The sequence below is a fragment of the Cicer arietinum genome, chromosome 3 (assembly GCF_000331145.2).
Source record: "Cicer arietinum cultivar CDC Frontier isolate Library 1 chromosome 3, Cicar.CDCFrontier_v2.0, whole genome shotgun sequence".
NCBI lineage: Eukaryota > Viridiplantae > Streptophyta > Magnoliopsida > Fabales > Fabaceae > Cicer > Cicer arietinum.
Genome location: NC_021162.2, coordinates 68,183,691 through 68,201,283, shown reverse-complemented (window position 1 = coordinate 68,201,283; position 17,593 = coordinate 68,183,691). Strand labels below are relative to the sequence as shown.

At 33.0% G+C, this 17,593-nt stretch overlaps 4 protein-coding genes and 1 non-coding gene across 5 annotated transcripts in view; 2 read left to right on the top strand and 3 right to left on the bottom strand.

Annotated features, from left to right (window-relative positions):
- Nucleotides 1–78: 78 nt before the first annotated feature.
- Nucleotides 79–160, top strand: TRNAS-UGA (transfer RNA serine (anticodon UGA)). The gene has a single exon. It is a non-coding gene; the product is annotated as a tRNA-Ser (tRNA).
- Nucleotides 161–212: 52 nt separating this feature from the next.
- Nucleotides 213–2,495, top strand: LOC101494254 (probable indole-3-acetic acid-amido synthetase GH3.6). The gene is made up of 3 exons (XM_004493576.4): nucleotides 213–581; nucleotides 757–864; nucleotides 948–2,495. Exons 1-3 carry the CDS (start codon nucleotides 298–300, stop codon nucleotides 2,290–2,292), a joined length of 1,737 nt encoding a protein of 578 aa, XP_004493633.1. The 5' UTR covers nucleotides 213–297; the 3' UTR covers nucleotides 2,293–2,495.
- A 226-nt stretch (nucleotides 2,496–2,721) lies between these two features.
- LOC101493931 (sugar transporter ERD6-like 7) lies at nucleotides 2,722–7,028 on the bottom strand. Its single transcript, XM_004493575.4, has 18 exons — nucleotides 6,736–7,028; nucleotides 6,252–6,314; nucleotides 5,890–5,979; nucleotides 5,744–5,803; nucleotides 5,578–5,643; nucleotides 5,411–5,476; nucleotides 5,012–5,087; nucleotides 4,837–4,901; nucleotides 4,664–4,756; nucleotides 4,494–4,574; nucleotides 4,301–4,385; nucleotides 4,074–4,117; nucleotides 3,918–3,980; nucleotides 3,782–3,841; nucleotides 3,647–3,700; nucleotides 3,489–3,548; nucleotides 3,153–3,267; nucleotides 2,722–3,037 (listed from the first exon to the last, which is right to left on the bottom strand). The coding sequence occupies exons 1-18, from the start codon at nucleotides 6,898–6,900 to the stop codon at nucleotides 2,922–2,924; spliced, it is 1,422 nt and encodes a 473-aa protein (XP_004493632.1). The 5' UTR covers nucleotides 6,901–7,028; the 3' UTR covers nucleotides 2,722–2,921.
- Nucleotides 7,029–10,698: 3,670 nt separating this feature from the next.
- On the bottom strand, nucleotides 10,699–13,126 carry LOC101493612 (probable LRR receptor-like serine/threonine-protein kinase RKF3). Its single transcript, XM_004493574.4, has one exon. The coding sequence runs from the start codon at nucleotides 12,818–12,820 to the stop codon at nucleotides 10,898–10,900; it is 1,923 nt and encodes a 640-aa protein (XP_004493631.1). The 5' UTR covers nucleotides 12,821–13,126; the 3' UTR covers nucleotides 10,699–10,897.
- A 1,599-nt stretch (nucleotides 13,127–14,725) lies between these two features.
- The window catches only part of LOC101493290 (pentatricopeptide repeat-containing protein At1g71490-like), a 4,900-nt gene continuing 2,032 nt past the window's right edge, over nucleotides 14,726–17,593 (bottom strand). The window contains exons 2-4 of the mRNA XM_073365933.1: nucleotides 17,014–17,593; nucleotides 16,324–16,424; nucleotides 14,726–15,886 (exon numbers count right to left, since the gene is read on the bottom strand). The exon at nucleotides 17,014–17,593 is cut by the window's right edge and continues 4 nt beyond it. Of these exons, the coding sequence (XP_073222034.1) occupies nucleotides 17,190–17,593 (404 nt within the window). The 3' untranslated portion in view covers nucleotides 14,726–15,886; nucleotides 16,324–16,424; nucleotides 17,014–17,189. The remainder of the gene's footprint in view (nucleotides 15,887–16,323; nucleotides 16,425–17,013) is intronic.

Here is a 17,593-nt window from a genome sequence, read left to right as displayed (position 1 = left end):
AAGAATCGAACATAATATGCTAGTATCATTTAATATCATAGGTTAATTATGTATTTGAGTGCAACATTATCATCAGTTGTCGATATGTCCGAGTGGTTAAGGAGACAGACTTGAAATCTGTTGGGCTACGCCCGCGCAGGTTCGAACCCTGCTGTCGACGTTTTTTATTCTTTTTTGATAAAAGAATATCACATTTGTCAATATTGGTGTTAAAAGTCAAAAGCAAACCAGCTAGTGCGATATAATCCGAAAAGGCTACGAAAGTTGAAGATCAATGATCAATACAAATACAAGGACATGATGACAAACGAAGAACTGATAGAGAAGCTTGAAGAGTTGACCAAGAACGCCAAACATCACCAATTGGACACTCTTCGTTCAATCCTTCTTCATAATGCCTCTGTTCGCTATCTTCAATCCTCCTTCAATAACAACAAGCTTCATCCTTCCACTTTCACACGTCATGTTCCTTTGTCTTCCTATGAAGATTACGTTCCCTTTATCCACCACTTGGCTCATCATCATGATGCAAAACTTCACCCTCTTCTCTCCGTTGATCCTCTTCTCTGCTTCTTCTATAGGTTGCTTTTCTTTTAACTCTCTTCATATGATTAATGTGATCAATGTTTCAATTTCAATTATCATTTCAAATTATTAATTTCAGAAACTAAATTAATCAACTGCTTATGTTTGATCACTAAAATAGGTCTTTATATTTGTTGTGAATGACATGACTGCCAATTTTTTCTTTCTCAGCTCAGGAACTACCTCCTTGAAACCAAAACTGATCCCTTACTTTGATTCAACCCTTTCAAAAGCTGCCTCCTTTCTTGGCCACCGAGGCAGTGCTGTTGTTCTTCAAAGGTAAATTAAATTAAATTAATCAACATTTGAAAGATATTATATTTGTTTAACTATATGAGTTTAAATTTGAAACCTCCATGCAGGCTGTTTCCACCAAGGCCTAATGTCAACAAGATCCTAATGTTTTTCTATGCTGACAAAATCACTACCACAAAAAATGGCTTCAAGGTTATGGCAGCCTCTTCATACCCTATACAAAGTGGTAAGGTAACTTCTGAACAACTAGCCATGTTCTCTAGTCCCCCAGAAGTTATTCTTGGATCTAATGTGGAGCATCAAATGTATTGTCACCTTCTTTGTGGCCTTAGGAATCATGATGTTATAGATGGAATTAGTACTCCTTATGCCATAGGTTTGATTAAAGCATTTAGTCTTTTGGAATCTAAATGGGAGCAGCTATGTGATGATCTTAATTCTGGTTTTCCAAGTCATGAAATTTCAGATGTAGCAATGAGAGAAGCTGTAATCAACACACTTGGTGGTCCTCAACTAGATTTGTCAAATAGAATAAGGTTGGTTTGTGAAGGTAAGAATTGGAATGGAATTGTTCATAGAATGTTTCCGAATGTTCGTTTTATCAGGTGTGTTACGACTGGTAGCATGAAACAGTACTATAAAAAACTTAAGTTTTATGCAGGAGATGTACCTATTCTAGGAGGAGATTACTTTACTTCAGAGTGTTGTGTAGGTATAAATTTAGACATAATGCAACCGCCCGAGACAACGCGGTTTGTAATAGTTCCTACTTTTGCTTACTTTGAGTTTCTTCCATTTGAGATGAATGAGAATGAGCAAGATGTTTGTGAACAAACAGTGGACCTTACTAGTGTTGAGGTTGGGAAAATGTATGAAGTAGTTGTTACTACTTACCGAGGATTTTATCGATATAAATTGGGCGATATAGTGAGAGTTGTCGGTTTCCATAATTCATCGCCTGAAGTGGAATTTGTGATGAGGGCACCTAAGTCTTCAGCTGAGATTCTCACTGAGAAAGACTTGTTTTCAGCAGTTGAAAATTTTCAACTTGCACTCAGAGGTGCTGTGGATATCGAGATCGTTGAGTTCGCTAGTTTCTTGGATCAGGAACCGGTGTTGAAGCGATTGAAGGTATTTGTAGAAGTAGACGTTCAAGACAAATCTAATTTCTTGGAGGATAATTTGGATGAATGTGTTAAAATGTTTAAAAGTTGTGTTTCCTCTCTTGAGAGTGGTTTGGGAGCATTGTACAAGGCGCAGAGGGATAAAGGTCATTTAGGGAACTTAATGATAACTATCCTAAGGCATGGAGCTTTTAATCAGTTATTAGATTTGGCCATTAAGAATGGAACATCAGCTAGTCAATATAAACCACCTAAGATTATAAGGAATCATGAAATTGTCAAATTCTTGGAAAACTTAGCTTTTGCTACAATATCAATGGATGACTAATCATGTATAGTGAATGGACTGAATACCCACCACTACCTCAATTTCAAGCTGATCACATGTTTAAACATGATGTCTACAAGGAGCTTAGTGGCTTTATACAACAACAAAAAAAATATTGTAATTGAAAGATTGGTTGTTCATTTAGACATGATTGTGTATTTTTTCGAGGTTATTCAATATAAGTTTGGGGAAAGATTTTTCAATTCTAGATTCGTTTTTCTTGTGGTTAAATTTATCTAATAAATAATTTTCACAACATATCATTTTAATAATTGAAAATTTCTAACGTGTCAATGAAACACTTGTTAAGAATTCAAATTTAGAAAGAAAACAAATCTTGTAAGTTGCGTAATTCAAATTTATTTTTAATTTTCTTTTTTTACTTTTAACATGTGTCCTAAGGATACTTGTTAGCAGTACCCTGAATAATTGTAGTAAATTTTTTATGTTGCTTTGAAGTACTTTTCATGAATCAATGACATAAATACAACCAATATTCAATCATAAACAATAGTAAATTCAATCATCAAATATAGAAGCAAACAGATCAAAAAAAATATATGGCTAGTGATTCAATCATCAACTTGCATCCTTTGTTGTTCCACCAAACACTGAAAATCGCAAATTTCCTACGCGTTAATGGCTGCCTGTAATTGTTCAAGACTCTTACCTTTGGTTTCTGGCACTACTATAGCTATAAATAATATAGCTAGTGAGTTGATTGCAGCATAAAGAACAAAGGTACCTGAAAATCACAAATAGAAGTAAACTTGCCTGTTCTATAGGTTTCTTTAACTAAAATGGTAAAATGATTATCATATTATAATATTGAAATAAAGCTGAAAAATAATGGCATTTACCATAGGAGCTCCAACTCATGAGAAAGTTAAAAGTATAAGAACATAACCAAGCACCAAACCAATTCACTAATGTGGCTATGCTTCCTGCCTGCCCTTTAATATTGACAGGAAATATCTGCAACCAAAGATAATATTTGAGCAAGGTTTGTGCCATCTCTTTACTAAGTAAAATCACACTAATTCTTATAAAGCAGACACGTTTTATAGCTGGCGAATTCTAAGTTGAATTTAACAAAGTAACACGCATAAATAACTCCTCCCAAAATCAAAAAGAAAAAGAATAAGCAGTACTAGTTGGGAATGAACATTGCTACTTCTTAAGTGCAATTTTTGTACCTCGGACATTACAACCCATGGAATTGCTCCCATTCCTATTGAAAATGATCCTATGTAGACCTAATATCATCAGTAGAAAGAGTAATGTCACATGTTGAATGAGTTCATATTTCTGAGATACATAATAAAAAATAATAGAGAAAGAGTAGTAACCATACCAATATGCCAGTTACAGCGAGCACAGGGACTGCCCCGGCACCCACATCATGAACCTGTTCCATGCAACGATATCACTTTTTGATAAGTATAACAATTTAAAACATGAAGCTATAATTATCTAAGGTGGGAAGTACCTTAAGATAGAATGCAACTGCTGTTAATATACATCCTGCAACCAATCCTGATCCCGATACCTTAACGAAACCAACAAATAACAATAAGAATATCAGACACAGTTTGAAGATAAGTTGCTTTGTGGTTTGAATTTACCAAAAGTAGGGGCTTCCTGCCTGCTTTATCTATGAGGGCTGCTCCAACACCTGTGATCACAATCTGCAAAATTAAAAATACACGATTCAGTTTGTTTGGAGGCAAACAAAAATCAGATTTTTCAAGAACTAATAGTTTTAAGTTAAAAATAAGAACCTGAAGAATAGCATAAATTATACTCCCGGTCGAGGAAGGAAATCCTACAACATAGTACACATGCACAAGAACAAAATAAAAATCTGATTTATATATAAAGTTTATTTTCAAGTTTTATAACTTGCTTTCAATGAGAATTATAGGTTATAATGCAAATGGTGGTATGCAAATAAAGTATGATGGTGTCATACTTGGAATGAAGGGTTACAACTACAGTAATTAAGTACCTGCTAGGTCAAATATACTACTAGTGTAAAAGCAAACTCCATTGATTCCTCCAAATTGCTGGCAGACCATAAGTCCTACTCCAATCTGGTCATGTATCAAAATTAGTTAACTGAAAGGAAATAACTTCAGATTTGCATTATACAACAATAACATGAGAAGTCAGAAAAGAACATGAGAGGTATTGCTACCTACCGTGAGTGAGCGTAAATATCTTCTTTGAAACAAATCCAGCACCTTCGGTTTTGGCAGCCGATCTAAACTAGTTATATAATCCTGTGTGACAGTCACATATACACCACCTTAATTGCATTTTATTTGGAGGCAAAGTCACAGATTCATATTCAACACTGACATATAGTTACCTGAATTTCTTCTGCCTCTTGAGATATATCAGCATCTTTACCGCGAAGTATTTGCAATGCTGCCACAAAATCTTTTGCACGTCCTCTCTTTGCCTGCATTTGTTATTTGGTTACTACTTAGTACTCTTGATATTAATTATGCTAACCACTGCATATTGAAATTTATTTCTTACTAGCCATCTAGGAGATTCTGGAATAAAGAACAGACCCAAAAGCAACACAGCAGTTGGAATGAGGCCTGCAATTTCATACACTTATCTAGTGAATAGTTTCAATTAATTTATAATGTTCTGCATATAGCATTCTTCTTCTTGGTGGAATTATACTGAAATTGGGAAGAAAACTAACCAATTATAGCTAAAGCCCTCCATGAAAGTACAGTTCCAATTATGAATGAGACAGATACAGCAGTAACAATCATGAACTACAAGAGAAGAAGAAAAACAAACTTAGTTGTCATTGCAAGCTTCATTGCATACTACTTACTACAGATTTAGTCAGTTCACTGTAAAGACTTGTTCCAAGTATGGCTCATTGTATACTCATAAGGGGGCAAATCACTCGTAAAACTGGACCGTAGTATTTAAATACAAGTCGTGATCTGTAACCCTAAGTTTGAATAATAATAGAAAGGTACTACAGTAGGAGAGATAGGTACAATTGGCCGAACTTCGTGATCAAATCTCATGTGTTATTTATTTGTATTTTTTGTACCTATTTTCTTTTGAACGGGTTGTTGTTCTATACCTGATTTAAGGTAGTTAGGGCTCCTCGGAGTTCTTTCGGCGCAATTTCTGCTACAAAGACAGGAACCTTACATAATACATCAAATATAAAGTCACATTTTAATAACTTGAACATATGTAAGTGTCTCAAAAATGAAATTTTGATAATCATTTGATTGAACAACCAACCACATATGAAAAAACTCCCATTCCATATCCAGTTGCTAGTCTACCAATATCCAAAGGCACTGGATTCTATATAAGAGAAAAAGAAAAAAGTAAGTTCAATTAAAATCTTTGGAGAACGTGTTATGACAACAACAAAAAAATAACATAAGTTTTTTTTAGTAAGAACCTGAGAAAAGTAAATAACAAGCCACCCTGCAATACAGAAAGCACTTGACACTCTCATTGCCTGCAATATATATTCACAAAACCAACTTTTTATAATTTTAATACCCCAAATAAAAACAACCATCATCATTTTCCTCAAAAAATTACCCCCTTTCTTCCAACGAAATCAGCTATAGGACCACTTGTTATTGCACCAATCATCGCACCGAAAGTCAAGATGGAGCCGAACAAGGAGTACTGCATAGAGTGAATCCATGAAATGCAAAGAAAATTACATCAAATCAAGGTCCTGAGTTTGCCTCTAGAAAATGTGGAGGCAATGTTTATGTGAAAGTTTTTTAGATCACTAGCATGCATTTTAGTTTTGATAAGTCAAGTTTTATACTTTAAGAACATTTTATTTATTTCTTACTGCAAAGCAACTTAAATTATTAACATTTTCAGTTCATTGCCATTATTTCAAAGCAACATTTTCAGTTAAAACAATTTTTCAATAACTACTTGCTTACCTCTGCCAAAGATAGACTAAGATCCTTCCTGATAGCTTCTTGAGTTGGAGATGAGTATCCAGCCTGAAAAAAAATAACAATCATTCCATAAAACTTATGGTCTCTTTGGATCGGCTTATTTGAACTTATCTTCTGACATAAACACGTCTGATACTGTTTATGAGAGCTTATGGGAACAACTCATGACATGTCCATAAGTTGTTTTTAGTTTATTTCTATAAGCTATTCAAAATAGCTTATTTCTTATATGAAAATAGTTTAACTTAATATAATCTTTTGTTAAGGAAATAGCTTATACATAAGCACTTATGCTATAAGCAGTTGCTTAAGTTGTGTATCCAAAGAAAGCCTTACTCAACTAAACTAGCAAGTAATCAAGCATCTTGTAGTAGTCAAAATAAGTGGTTCTTTTTGCTGATTTTCATGTATAGAAATAGATCAGCTTTATTGGAGATTTGGTAGTGTTAAACAGAAGTAAACTTACACAAGCACCAAATTCATAAGAACCACAAACAGCAATGAATGTGGTGAAGTAAACCATCCATGGATGATGATGGTCTTTTCTTGCATGGTGTTTCCCCTCCAATAATGGTTCTGTTATTCCTTTGTGAGTACCACCCTCCACATCCTCTTTGATTTCCATCTTCATTCTTACCTGTGTGGACAATTCTTAGTTCCTTGGTGGTATTGGTCACTGTGATAGTGACTCTGTCTATTAAGGAAATATTAAAGTCACTCAATTCACGCAAGTAAGCATGATGTGCTATACATGGAAGTTTAATTACAAAATATTGATAAATTTAAGAGTACAATAATTAATGTTTTTTCAAATTGTCCCGGGCACTTTTTAGATTAATTAATAAACCATTTAGTTTCAGCTGAAATATCTTTTATAAAAGCTTAAACAACTTTTGTTACTATAAACATTTAATGGAATAATAAACGTGAGACTTAGCATACTGCACATAGCTGGCATTTTTTGTCGCATTCGTTATGAGTACACTTGACTAGATTTCATGTCCTTGAGTGGACACGAACCGACGTACTGTTTCTACTACAAATATTAAAGGTTTTTTTTCCAATGATTTCATTAGAAAAAATAGTTCTCCATAAGAGTTGAGGAGTTCAATTTATACACATTTACAAAAATAGAAGGATAAAAATATTAGACTTTGCCCATGAAACAATAGCCAATACATCATTTGTCTCCCCTAATCTAATCCTATAAAATTGCTCTAAAATTAGAAGAAATTAAAGTTTAACTGATGTTTTATAATATATTAAAATATACTATCAAAACCACATATTATTAAATATTGTATCATTTTATTTAAATATTGTCATGTTAAAAAATATTTGATGTAACACTTCTAAAAAATATTATTTTATCTTCGTTAGTATTTTATATATACTTACAATTTTCTTTAACATAGGTCTTACTATTATTATTTTAACATTTACTATTCTCTATAGCTATAAATTTGTCTTAATTATAAATTACAATACAAATAAGTTTAATTATTTCACACAAGTACTTGTTGCACATTTATTGTTATTAGTAATAGTTCTTCCTATGGTTTTAACTATTCAATTAATATATTGAGTTCTTTTAAATGTTTCTCAAGATATATACATAATTACAATAAGTAGAAGTTATTTTATATCATATATTGCTTATATTTTTGTGAAAATTGGAAGACATGAAAGTCGTGTTTATGTTTCTATGCAACTCTTTCTATTGAAATATGGGTTAGATGGATTGTTGATAATTTTATACTTGCTTGCATCTAATTTTGTTTCTTTTGATGCTCATTTGACATTCTTTGTGACTTTTTTTTCATTTAGATAAACAAAAAGTGTGAGAATTTTTATATTTTTCAATATATTATCTTTTTCACCTCATCTTTAGACATATGAAGTCAAAGAACATAACACATAAATCTCTAAATTTCCTATGAAGAATAATAAATATTTCATGTCTATGAGGTAGACGTATCCCAAATTTTTTATTTCTACATGTGTTTAAATCTCTCAAATTAAATATTACATAGTATCATTACGGGAAAAAGTTCATGTTTTAATGAAAATATAATTTATTTTTAGTGATGTCTATAAAATATACAATTTGATTGCATGTCACTTATTAGATTAAATAATATTTAAACCAAATACAGAGATATAATTTAGAATAAGACAAATAATTCGTTATTGAAGTATAAAATTCTTTATATTTAATTTATATTATTTATTATGCATTTTTCTGTTTCTTTTTATTATACGATTGTTGATGTGAACTTTGAGAAAAATTTGTATGTTCTTTGAAAATATTGAATTTGTTTTATATGATTATATATTAAAATATATTTTTTTAACTTTTATCAAATAATAAATTGTTTCAATGCTAGAAAAAAAAGCGTTATTTCAAACACATATTTTCTAAACAATTTTTATATACTAGATAATTTATTTTGATATATCAAAGTAGTCTTACATTATTTAGAAATTATTGTTAAAGGTAATTTAAAAACAACATCTACACTCTTCAATCTACCAATAACAAAATTACGAGACCTTACATAGATTATTGTCAAATTACATACATACTATTACAAAATATTTTTAAAATTATATGTTTACATGGAGAACGCGCGACTCTTAATCTAATTGAATTAAATCCTCCATCTATAAATAATACACCAATTTTTTAGACTTGAATTCAATCTTTGATCATACTTCAATTTGGTATGTGTATTGTCCTCGTTGGAACAAGTTAACGAGAAGAAATTGATTAAATACACTTCTACTCCTTGGTCAATGATGAATGTAACATTCATACATTTAATATAAATTAAAAAATTATAAATAAAATAAATAGAATAATAAGTTTATCTTAAAAATAAAATTATTAATATATTTAGTATTATGATAAATCAATGACTTAAGAGTGATATTGCGTAAACAAAGTGCATGTATGTGATTATTTAAGTTTAATCAAAATATCAGTTTAATTTGAAATTCTTTTATAACACTTAAATTATTTAAGTCATCAAATATGCATACCGTTACCATTTTTAATTTATTTTGTTATAAAATCTCTAACTTGACAAATTGAAATAGTCTTTTATAAAAAAATTAAATTAAATTAACTTTTTATTAAAAAAATCTTAAAAACTTTAAAATTTTCATCTTCTTCCCTTCCTAATCTTTGAACACTTTACCGAAAAGCCAAAACTCTTCAACAAAATTCATAACAAAGCTAAAAAAATTCGAAAATTTGATAGTGGAAGATCATTTTCAGCAGGTCAATTATGCTTGAATAGGTCAAAAGGTCGTCTGACAGGCTCAAATTTTTAATGATGACAATTTTAGTTGGATCTCAAATAATACTAGGCTGAAGCAAGTAGCCCAATGTCTAATGGCCCATTTGAATGATTTATGAGATTTATTATGGGTAACATTTGCAAAATTTATTCTCTTTTATTTATATACTTTTTTTATTTTGTAAAATAGATCACTCGCTATAAGATCGAGTAATAATTATTATATCCATGCCAGTTTATTGTTCGCAGGATCTATCCAATTATAATACATCAATTATGTGAACATTACCTATTACCATCCTAATAATCAAACAACAGAATCAGCATATTTGTCTAATATAATATCTTAAATAATATTCTTGCCAGCTCTTTAATGTTTATTATGGAATGATGTGGGGAGGTCAAGTTTCATTATACAAAACATAAACAAAAACCAGTTGGACGAGTAATCTGGAATAAGAATCATCCAACCCATCATCAAACATAGACTGCCTGGATTAATCCATTTATTTGTTTTTTATTTAGTTGTAAGCTCATAAAATTTGTCTTTTTTACATTAACCCATCTGTGCCAGAAAAAGAAGAAAAAACATTCTCTTCTTCTAATGACCAAAAGGAAATCCAAAGTTGTTGAGGACTTGACAGTGGACATTACCATGATGCATATCTCTTTAAGCCTACAATTGACATTCAAAGCAATCACACACAACAGTAGCCTCTCCTTCAACAAATAGTAATATGTTGCCTCACAAGTAGCCTTTATATTTTAACCCATTAAATTTATTATTTGATTTAAAATTTAAATTAAATACATTAATTTTTATTTATGAAACAAAGCGAAAGAGAACATATGGTGAAAAAAAATGATCCGTCTAGTTAATTAGTTTTGCCTAGTCCTAATGGGAGTAGTATATTCATTATTATGAGCTTGAGACAAAAGGAAGCAAGTTGGCAACACACATTTAACGAACATTTATGACTGCCTAATTAAGCAACTTCAAAGAAAATCTTAAACGAGACGGCATAATAATGCAGCTAAACTTGACCACTTAGACCTCATCAACCTTGTTATGGGTCATATTTGGCAGGAACAACTTTTAATAGTGTCACTGTCATCTTATATCCAAATAGGCAAAACTTGATCATATTCTATTGCCATTAAATATATAAACTCTACAACAACAACAAAAGTGGTAAACAAATTCTGTACATCCTTTAAGACTTTACAACAGAAAACACGTCAAAAAACATAAAATCTAAAATCTAAATATACAAACAAATCAAGCTTGACACTAACCAGTAGAAAACAATCTTATTTCCCCCAATCTCAATCTTTGCTCACACTCCCACGTTCAAGGCTTCCTTCCTCTTCCTCGCCATTAGAAGCACGGCTACTTTGTAATTGTAATGTATATGCTTGATATCCAGTTGGACTGCAGAGCTGACCCGAGTTACTGCCGACAGATTTCTCAATATCGAGTCTTCCAGCAATAAAAGGGATAGGCCTTTCCACTATCGACGGCACTACTTCATCATCTGTCTCCAGCATTTTAACAACCTGATCCATTGTTGGTCTTGCATATAACTGCGGATGAGAACACAAAACAGCAACCAACACATATTTCTCAAGAATTTCCGGTGTTCCAGATTCTGGCATACCGTCTTCTACAACATCTAAAGGCCTATTGTTTCTAACCAACGACCAAGCCAAGTCAGTGAGAGCAGCGGGTTGGCCATCCTCATTGGTTTCAAGCGCCTTTCTCCCACTTAAAAGCTCGAGAAGCACAACACCGAAACTAAACACGTCACTCCTCTCTGTCAACTGTCCATACAAAGCATACTCCGGAGCGACATACCCCATAGTTCCGGCCACCCTAGTACTCATATGAGTCATTCCCTCAGGGTTGAACTTCGCCAATCCAAAATCCGCCACCTTGGCTTCAAACTTCTCATCAAGGAGTATGTTACTAGCTTTAATATCTCTATGGATAATCGAAGGCTGAGCACCATAATGCAAATAAGACAAACCCCTCGCTGTGCCAAGAGCAATCTTCTGACGAATCGGCCAACTTAACTTCTTCTTGGCCGAACCAAATAAATGATCATAAAGACTCCCATTCTCCATTAAATCAGTAACAATAATCCTCTGATGACCTTCTAAGTTAGTAGTGGCAGTACAGTAACCTCTTAATGCAACAAGATTAACATGCCTAACACTCGCGATAACTTGAACTTCATGAGTAAAACTTGCATCACCAGCAACAGAACAGTTCTTAAACCTTTTCAATGCAACTTGTGTTCCATCAAATAAAAAACCTTTATAAACATTCCCATAACCACCGCTCCCAATTATATTCTCCCTATTGAAATTCCTAGTAGCTTTCTTAATCTCATCAAAACTAAACCTAATCAAAGTAGTACTTTGGTTCATTGAATCCAAGCCAGAACTCGAACCCAAAATAATCTCAGTTCTATTATGATTACTATTACGTTTCATTTCCGCTCTCTTCTTCCTCTTAAATCTAATGTAAATCCAAAACACACCAAACAAAAACAATCCCAAAAATACAAAAACCGAAACAAGCGCAATAACAATTGTTCGATGCCTAATATTAGAACTCGAAGAAGAAGAAAAATCAAGACCGAACATACACTTAGCGGTTCCAACATCAGTGGGACCAAATTGATCGGAAAGTGTAGCGGCGTAAATAGTTGTATAAGCCCTACAATCGGAGACATTACTGACGGTAACTCCGGTCAAAGAAGTAAGCAAATTAGAAAGTTGAACATTGCAATAGGCACAAGGAGTGTTGTTTTCGAGAGATTCGTTACAGTTTGACTGAACAGATTGAAGTGCCGGCTGCGAAACTTGATTTTCGAATTGTTGTTTCGTTGTGATGTTCATGCAACCTTGTGAGATCCAAGATGTTTGAAAACCGCAAGAGGAGCGAATATCGAAATTAGGTTGAAATTCGTTGATGAATGATTGGAAAGAAGTCCAGCATGATTCGGAGGAATTCAGAGGCGGAACGAAGAAACCGGTGCGGCGGAGGTAATCGGCTTGGACGAGATGGAGAGCTTGGAGGACGAAATGGCACTGTGAGTTGGAGTCGGAGGAAGGTTTTGAACCGCCGCCGATTTCGCGGAGGACGGTTATGTTGAGAGGACATGGTGCTGTGGCGGAGAAGGATGGCGTGGGGAAAATGAGGAGAAGGAAAAGGAAGGGAAAGAAATTGAAGAGAAGTGACATTGAGGTGCTAGATGGAGAAAGAGTGGAAATGGTTGGTGAGAGTTAGAGAGAGAGAGAGAGAGAGAGAGAGAGAGAGAGAGAGAGAGAGAGAGAGAGAGAGAGAGAGAGAGAGAGAGAGAGAGAGAGAGAGAGAGAGAGAGAGAGAGAGAGAGAGAGAGAGAGAGTTTTAGCATTAGGAAGGGAATGACAAAAAGGGATTTTTGCATTATTTGAGTCTTTTGACTATGCTGGAATTTCTTACCACTGTCTCCTTACCTTCTTTTCAACGTTCACCACCAAATCAATGTTTTTCAACTCCCATATAAACCACTACTTGTCCTTACTTTTTATTATCTTTTTTATTTGGCAACAACCAACAACGTGCTCTATATTTGACCGCAATTCGCTATAATTTTATTTATAGCCTTTGATTCTCTGAAAGTGTTTTATTTTTATTTTAATCATTTTTTTAGTTATAATTACTTTTAGTTCTTTAATGTTATTATTTTTAATTCTCTTATCCATGTAATTCATAGCTATTTAATGTTGTCAGTTCAATATTTTATTTTAAAGAGAGATAATTTAATAGTTTTAGATAAAGTCAAAAAAATTGATTGAATGTAATTAAATTTTTTAATATTTATGAAAGTAATTTTTTATAATAGTGAATGGAGAGTAAACATCTCATTTTCTTATTTTAGGTCTCTGGAATGAATTTTATTTTAGATTTTAATTTTGTAAAATAAAATTAGATTATACCGTGTAATTTTAAATACTTTGTATTTACAGTTCCTAGTCAGATTTGTCCATCCAAAATGGTGATGTAGCATTTTTATGTGGCAAATATGATGTTGACTTGGATTTTTAATTGTTTTATTGAGAAAACTTGGATTTTTTTAATTAAACTAAATCAATTAATATTTTTAAAAGTTTAATGACTATATATTATTAATATATTTTGTAACTGCAATTTAAAGATAATTGTCAAATATTGCACATTAAATGTGGAGGAATATTCACTCCATTTACACCATCAATTATAAAACGCCATGTAATATGAGCGGGACAAGAATCATAAATTATTAACTTCGTCGTCCCATCTACACCACACAAATTTGCTTCGTGATAGGTGTTACTAACCGCAAAAAAACACTCTTATTTCTCCTTTTCACCGTTCCAAATCTATGTTTCTGATGCTCAATGCATATTAATGAGTTAAACAATGAAATGTGCTTTTGGAGATTTTGGGTTTAATCTTCTATTCTACATTTTCATGGATGGGTGTTGATGTGAATTGAATTGAATTGAATTTTGGAGTATGTGGTTTCTGGGTGATGATGGCGATCGATAGGATCTACCAGCGAAGACAGTGTGATTTTTTCTTAATAGAAAATTGTTCCTACGTTAGTATGTTAGTATAGTATTTTCTTGTGTTAGAGTTAGAACTTTAATGTGTTCCTCTTTTCAACTATTAGCTCAAACACTACACGAAAAAAGTGTTGTTACATACAATATGTTTTGTCTTTACTCTTGGCAAATATTGGGATATGCTTACTCAAGAAATGTCTGTGGAGAAACATATAACATACAATTACATACCTAGTCCTTGGGGAAAATATTTATAAACATCAACATCAAAGAACCGTGGTGGATTTATGGGATCACCGACTAACTGTCGCTTCAAATAATAATCGATTAACTCAACATCATTAGGGCAGAATTTGTAACTCAGTCGTAATATATTAAGCACAATGTTGCTGTCCATTAATTAAGAGCCTAAAAAGAGAAAAAGGTGATCGATGAATTAGAAAAAATATGAAAGTAAAGTGGTAAAGATGACGGTGGCACTGGTATTTATTGTTAAAATATGGAAATATATATTTTCATTGTTTTTGAACGAACAATAAGTAAAGAGAGAAAATCGTGTATCGTAAAATTGATTTAGGCGGTTGTTTGTTAGATATAGTCCCAATATCAAATGTTACATTGCCTATTTATCTATCTAATCAATCCACTCTTATTAACAAACTGACAAACTAATTACTCCAATTAACCCTAACTAATTTCAACTCCCTTTATTCTTTAACCTAAAGGAATATCTTAAACTCAGCCCACAATAACAACATCTGCAATATCTATCATTCCCTTGAGAAAACAAACATTTCTTAAAATGATATAAATATATCTACCTGATATCTTTTATAGATTATCTCTTCCTACCTTCATCAGTAATATCATCACCAAATACAACATGTCACATTGCTGCCGTGTATCTCACGCCATGCTTCTTGTTGCTCCGAATCGGTTTCATCTGTCAGTCAATCAAGATTCACAAACAAGAGAGGGAAGAGTCTTGACTTTTGGTTAGGCCGGTCTCGTCATTTATGCAATTCCCCAGTCCATTGAACAATCAATTTGAGCATCCAGTCAGCACATGGCAAACGGAAAAAGTGTTCATCCTGGACTCTCTTCCTCAATCAAAAATGTCTATCAATTGATACCTATTCATTCGGTCAGACTCCACAGCGTTTTCACGCCCCTCTACTTAGAGGTGCACCATCTTGATAGGAATTGGCAAAGACCTTCTACTCATTCTTGAGGACAGCATTTGTGGTAATCATCACTAGTTTATCCCGAGGGCATGGTGTGGCTTTGTTCTTGGTGTTGTTTAATGGAATAGATATTGAGTACCGCTTTTCCCATCCGAGAATCTCCATCTGCTCTAACTGGGTGAGCTATAATCCTTATGCCAGGTTGGTTCTTCAATTTAAAAGAGATTTTCTCTTTATTAGTCATAGGTGCAAAGCCTCTTCAAGAAATACCTTTTTCTTTCTCCTCCATTTATCATTATTTTGATTGAAAGAGGAAGAAACAGATATTGCAGTTTCATGCTTAAGTCGAACAAAAGTTCAGACGAAGCCATAATAACAGTAATTAAAATATTATTTTGTGTATTCATGTGACTAGATATCGTATCATATCTTCTCATCGTGCAGGAGCTGTGAAAATGCATGCCGGTCAAACCAACGAAATAAGTGTGCAAGCACAATATTACCAGCTTCATGTGCACCCAAACCGATTTTATATCTGCAAGATGACACAAACATAACCATCTAATTATGATTTCCAAATGTAATTTTAAATTATCCAGAAAATGGTTTTTTTCATTTATAAAACTCAGTATGCGGAAAAACGTGATAAAAAGACATTAGGAAGCAATGCTAGAAGGGCAGCAAGTTTTGAAGTGAAGATTATGTTCAAATAAGCAGGACTCGGAGCTATAAGAGAGCAGTTAACAGAAAGGTCATTGGAAATAGACAAAACAGCAATAATAGAAGTTAAACATATTGATTAAAGACATGAATAGTGTTCTTTTCAAGTTCTCCCCTCGTATACTTGATTCATTTTTAACATCTGTATTTATTAAGACTAAGAATGAATACAATTTAAAGAGACTACTGGCAAAAAAGTCATATTGCAGCATAAACCTACTGACATGGAGTTATAAATTATAAGAATAGTACCTATAACGGTCTATGCACCATACACCTATCGACATTATTGCTGCTTCACTGACAAGGTTTCTTATATCTGCTCCAGAGGATCCAACAGTACGGAAGACAAGCTGTTCAGGGGCAGAGAAAGAGCAGAGTCAGCAAAAAAATAGATCAAATAATGCTACTATTGTATATGTTGAATTTGTGTATCTAACTTAGGCCACATTCACCTCTTTTTATAGTAGCATGTTAAAAAAATACAATAAATGCTAATGATATCATTTGTTAATTCAAATTCTAATCCTAAAAATAAATACATGGACTTGATTCTAACAATATACTAACTCATAATAGACTAAACACAATAAGGAAGACATGAATATGACAAAAATCCTGTCCAACTTCATGGCAATTATTTTGGTGGGTACTCTATAAGAAGATTCTGTTTTGACCATTAGTAAATTTGATTGAATAGTAATACCAAGACTCACACATAATTTCAGCACTGCATGCCATATCCAGAAACTGTTTTCACCATTATCCCATAACTTAACTACAAGAAAATGAATTAAAAACTGACAAAAGAGAAGATACTCTAAATTACAGGGTATATATCATAGCTGTCAAAGCAGTCCAATCACACATGAACACTTCCATTTTCCTTACAAACATGACATTATTTTATCTTGTAAATTATGCTATTTATCATATAATCACCTTCTAGAAATGCTTATACCAGAAGTGAAGTAGTAATCAGAGAGCTCCCACGTTGATTATCTTTAGCTATAATTGACTATAGTAAATGGAGAAAAATGACACGAGGTATATGCTTCTTTGGAATTGTTTGAATATGCTTCTGCTTTTGGGGTTCTTGCACCTAAGACTATATCCATCTACTCAAAATCTTCTTCAGATGTGACAAACCCTTCGCTAGGTACATAACCAGCATCCTTCTTGAGTTCATTCAACCCATTCATCAGGGGGTAAATCTCACCTGAATGAGAGTTGGAAGTGTCCCCTACTAAAAAGGAAGAAAACTCACTGCCAACATCAACCCAAGCACAACCAGGAGCCTTTCTCACACCTAAATCCCTCATACAAATCCTCACTTTTGCTAGTTTGCTCCAACAACCAGCAGCTGCATACATATTTGCAATCAACACATAATAACCTGAATGATTAGGTTTCATTTTCAGCAACTCTCCTGCAGCCCATTCTCCCATCACTGTATTTCCATGGATTCGACAAGCTCCTATAAGAGTGACCCACATTGCTGTAGTAGGCTTGTATGGCATTC

What these genes read in the sequence shown, in the direction of transcription:
- LOC101494254 (XM_004493576.4), top strand. Translation starts at nt 298, where the DNA reads ATGATGACAAACGAAGAACTGATAGAGAAGCTTGAAGAGTTGACCAAG. An exon ending in CTTCTCTGCTTCTTCTATAG is followed by an intron (nt 582 to 756) that starts GTTGCTTTTCTT and finishes TTTCTTTCTCAG; the next exon opens with CTCAGGAACTACCTCCTTGA. An exon ending in AGTGCTGTTGTTCTTCAAAG is followed by an intron (nt 865 to 947) that starts GTAAATTAAATT and finishes ACCTCCATGCAG; the next exon opens with GCTGTTTCCACCAAGGCCTA.
- LOC101493931 (XM_004493575.4), bottom strand. Translation starts at nt 6,900, where the DNA reads ATGAAGATGGAAATCAAAGAGGATGTGGAGGGTGGTACTCACAAAGGA. An exon ending in AAGAGGCAGAAGAAATTCAG is followed by an intron (nt 4,575 to 4,663) that starts GTAACTATATGT and finishes ACTGTCACACAG; the next exon opens with GATTATATAACTAGTTTAGA. An exon ending in GATATTTACGCTCACTCACG is followed by an intron (nt 4,386 to 4,493) that starts GTAGGTAGCAAT and finishes ATACATGACCAG; the next exon opens with ATTGGAGTAGGACTTATGGT.
- LOC101493612 (XM_004493574.4), bottom strand. Translation starts at nt 12,820, where the DNA reads ATGTCACTTCTCTTCAATTTCTTTCCCTTCCTTTTCCTTCTCCTCATT.